Source organism: Aplidium turbinatum, chromosome 4 (genome assembly GCF_918807975.1).
Source record: "Aplidium turbinatum chromosome 4, kaAplTurb1.1, whole genome shotgun sequence".
In the NCBI taxonomy this organism is placed as follows: domain Eukaryota; kingdom Metazoa; phylum Chordata; class Ascidiacea; order Aplousobranchia; family Polyclinidae; genus Aplidium; species Aplidium turbinatum.
Window position 1 is genome coordinate 17946478 of NC_137475.1, and position 3396 is coordinate 17949873.

At 36.2% G+C, this 3396-nt stretch overlaps 1 protein-coding gene across 1 annotated transcript; it reads right to left on the reverse strand.

The window, feature by feature from the left end:
* Positions 1-246: 246 nt before the first annotated feature.
* LOC145769622 (SAGA-associated factor 29-like) lies at positions 247-1278 on the reverse strand. Its single transcript, XM_082581291.1, has one exon. The coding sequence runs from the start codon at positions 1181-1183 to the stop codon at positions 425-427; it is 759 nt and encodes a 252-aa protein (XP_082437417.1). The 5' UTR covers positions 1184-1278; the 3' UTR covers positions 247-424.
* Positions 1279-3396: the final 2118 nt, after the last annotated feature.

The window sequence follows — 3396 nt, forward strand, 5'->3', positions numbered from 1 at the left end:
TTTGTGATATTTTTGCCCACAATATGTCTCAAATTTAGATATTTGAGCATAACTTAAATTCTATTGCTCTTAGAGCTAAAATTTCTCTTGGAACAAATAAAAACATGGTGTTTCTGATTCCACAGAGCCAAAAATTAACTTTCTACGACACATGGATCATGAGTTATGCTATTTTTTTATGATTTTGGGCCCCCCGCAACCCGCATACAACTTTCCAAAGTTGCACGGACAGTTAGGGGTGCAATAACTCCAAAACATCATCAGACATGTTTTTAGGTGTAGGGCCACCATTTAAGACATACTTTTTGTTGAAAGTCTAAAATTTTAATTTTTTACCGCACCCTAATGTCAAACCTGGGCTCTCACCACTCGGCTAAGCATATGACAGACAGCACATATTTAAATTCACGTCACATAATTACATTTATCTTTGTTTTGATTCTCTCATTTCTTTGGGAACCACGATGTATTTTTGTGCAACACACAATGCTGGTGAATATCCATCAGCATAAGAATTATCCTCAAATAAAACAGAATATTCCTCATGTGCAGTAGTTGGTTGTTCTGAGATGACAGCACGATAAAAACAAGTAGTTTGAGGATAAAGAGCCATAACAAGTGTTCCTTTAGAATGAAGAACACTTGGATCGGTCTCTGGATTGGCTTTCCATTGTGGCAATGGGACAACTCTTCTTTTGCTAAGAACATGCCGTTCTCTTCCTTCTTCATCAATGTCATCTACTTCATATTTCATGGTTAGAGAATAAAATACCACCACTTCAGCAAGTATCCATTGCTCCTCGACCTCTTCTGTCTTCACTTTAGCAGCAACTTTATCACCTGGTTTGGCAACATAATCTGATGTAGGACATATAGAGCCACAGAGAGGAGGAGGTTTCTCATTTGGTTTACCAATCCACAGAGGAAGAATCTGAGCAGATTTTTGCAGCAAACTCATTAGCACGCCTCGACGCATACTTTTTCTGGGGTGTTCTTCATTAGAGGTTGCACTTAACATTCGAGATGCAAGTCGTTTTTCTTCTTGGACAGCTTTAATCTGAGCAATGATAGATAAACCTTGTCGCAAAAGATCAGATTCATTGTCTGCATCATTTAATGCATTAGTATATAACATTTTTAACTTTTGTTTAAAATAACTGGAAACTTTAACGTCTCCTGCCATTTTTTCATGAGTTTTTCTAATACTATCTAAATTCACAGAACCACGCTCTCTTTCTTCTTGAGTAGCTACAGTTGTTTTATATAATTCTTGAAGCAAGTCCTGAATTCTAGTCTCATATTCACCTATGGAAATTTCATTTGAAGATCCTTTTGGTTGACTTGTTTCCTTCAGAACATTGTTTTTATAACTCTTTGGTGTTGATACTTGCTTATTTTTTTTCATAATTTATGAATATACTTCAACAGGAATCGATATATAAAAAAATTAGAATAGCATAATTGATACTTAAATGGTAAACCTACTACCACTTGTGCAATCTAGAAGTAATCAGGTATTATATAGTGCTTTAACAGGAAACTGCAAAAATCAAATAAACAAAAAACTGTTAAAAACAGCACAAATTCGCTCAAAAAAGTTAGTTCTACACTGATAGGCAGTAGTGTGACCACTGACCATTCTAAAATTTTTTGGCCAAATGTTTTTACTTTAACTAATTAGCAATACTATTTTGGGGTACTGCCTATCTAAGCAAAAAAACTAAGCAAACAAAAACGCCTACTTGGCACCACCGTCATTCTGGCAGAATAATTTTTCCGCTTTCCGCCTAAAAAAGTTATCCGTGAATAAGTGCGAGGCACAAAATGCGACATGACATACCTTCGAACGATCTACGAATAAAACTATAATCCGCAACACGTGCCACTTAAATTTTACATGCATCGGATTCAGTATTAAATTACCTTTCCAGGAATGTGCACCAATAGGTCGGCATTTGGAAGGAACTCCCAGCAGAACGCTTCAAAGATGGAGCATATATTTACGATAAACATTAAAATAATACCATTTTTGCATAATAGACACCACTCCAAACATCTTCGAATAAAACTATAATCCGCAACACGTGCCACTTAAATTTTACATGCATCGGATTCAGTATTAAATTACCTTTCCAGGGATGTGCACCAATAAGTCGGCATTTGGAAGGAACTCCCAGCAGAACGCTTCAAAGATGCAGGAGGATACATTTACGATATTCAAGAAAATAATACGATTTTTGCATAATAAACACCACTCCAAACATCTTCAAATAAAACTATAATCCGCAATACGTGCCACTTAAATTTTACATGCATCGGATTCAGTATTAAATTACCTTTCCAGGGATGTACACCAATAGGTCGGCATTTGGAAGGAACTCCCAGCAGAACGCTTCAAAGATGGAGCATATATTTACGATAAACATTAAAATAATACGATTTTTGCATAATAGACACCACTCCAAACATCTTCGAATAAAACTATAATCCGCAACACGTGCCACTTAAATTTTACATGCATCGGATTCAGTATTAAATTACCTTTCCAGGAATGTGCACCAATAGGTCGGCATTTGGAAGGAACTCCCAGCAGAACGCTTCAAAGATAGAGCATATATTTACGATAAACATTAAAATAATACGATTTTTGCATAATAGACACCACTCCAAACATCTTCGAATAAAACTATAATCCGCAACACGTGCCACTTAAATTTTACATGCATCGGATTCAGTATTAAATTACCTTTCTAGGGATGTGCACCAATAAGTCGGCATTTGGAAGGAACTCCCAGCAGAACGCTTCAAAGATGCAGGAGGATACATTTACGATATTCAAGAAAATAATACGATTTTTGCATAATAAACACCACTCCAAACATCTTCAAATAAAACTATAATCCGCAATACGTGCCACTTAAATTTTACATGCATCGGATTCAGTATTAAATTACCTTTCCAGGGATGTACACCAATAGGTCGGCATTTGGAAGGAACTCCCAGCAGAACGCTTCAAAGATGCAGGAGGATACATTTACGATATTCAAGAAAATAATACGATTTTTGCATAATAAACACCACTCCAAACATCTTCGAATAAAACTATAATCCGCAACACGTGCCACTTAAATTTTACATGCATCGGATTTAGTATTAAATTACCTTTCCAGGGATGTGCACCAATAAGTCGGCATTTGGAAGGAACTCCCAGCAGAACGCTTCAAAGATGCAGGAGGATGCATTTATGATATTCAAGAAAATAATACGAGTTTTGCGTAATAGACACCACTCCAAACATCTTCGAATAAAACTATAATCCGCAACACGTGCCACTTAAATTTTACATGCATCGGATTCAGTATTAAATTACCTTTCCAGGGATGTGCACCAATAGGT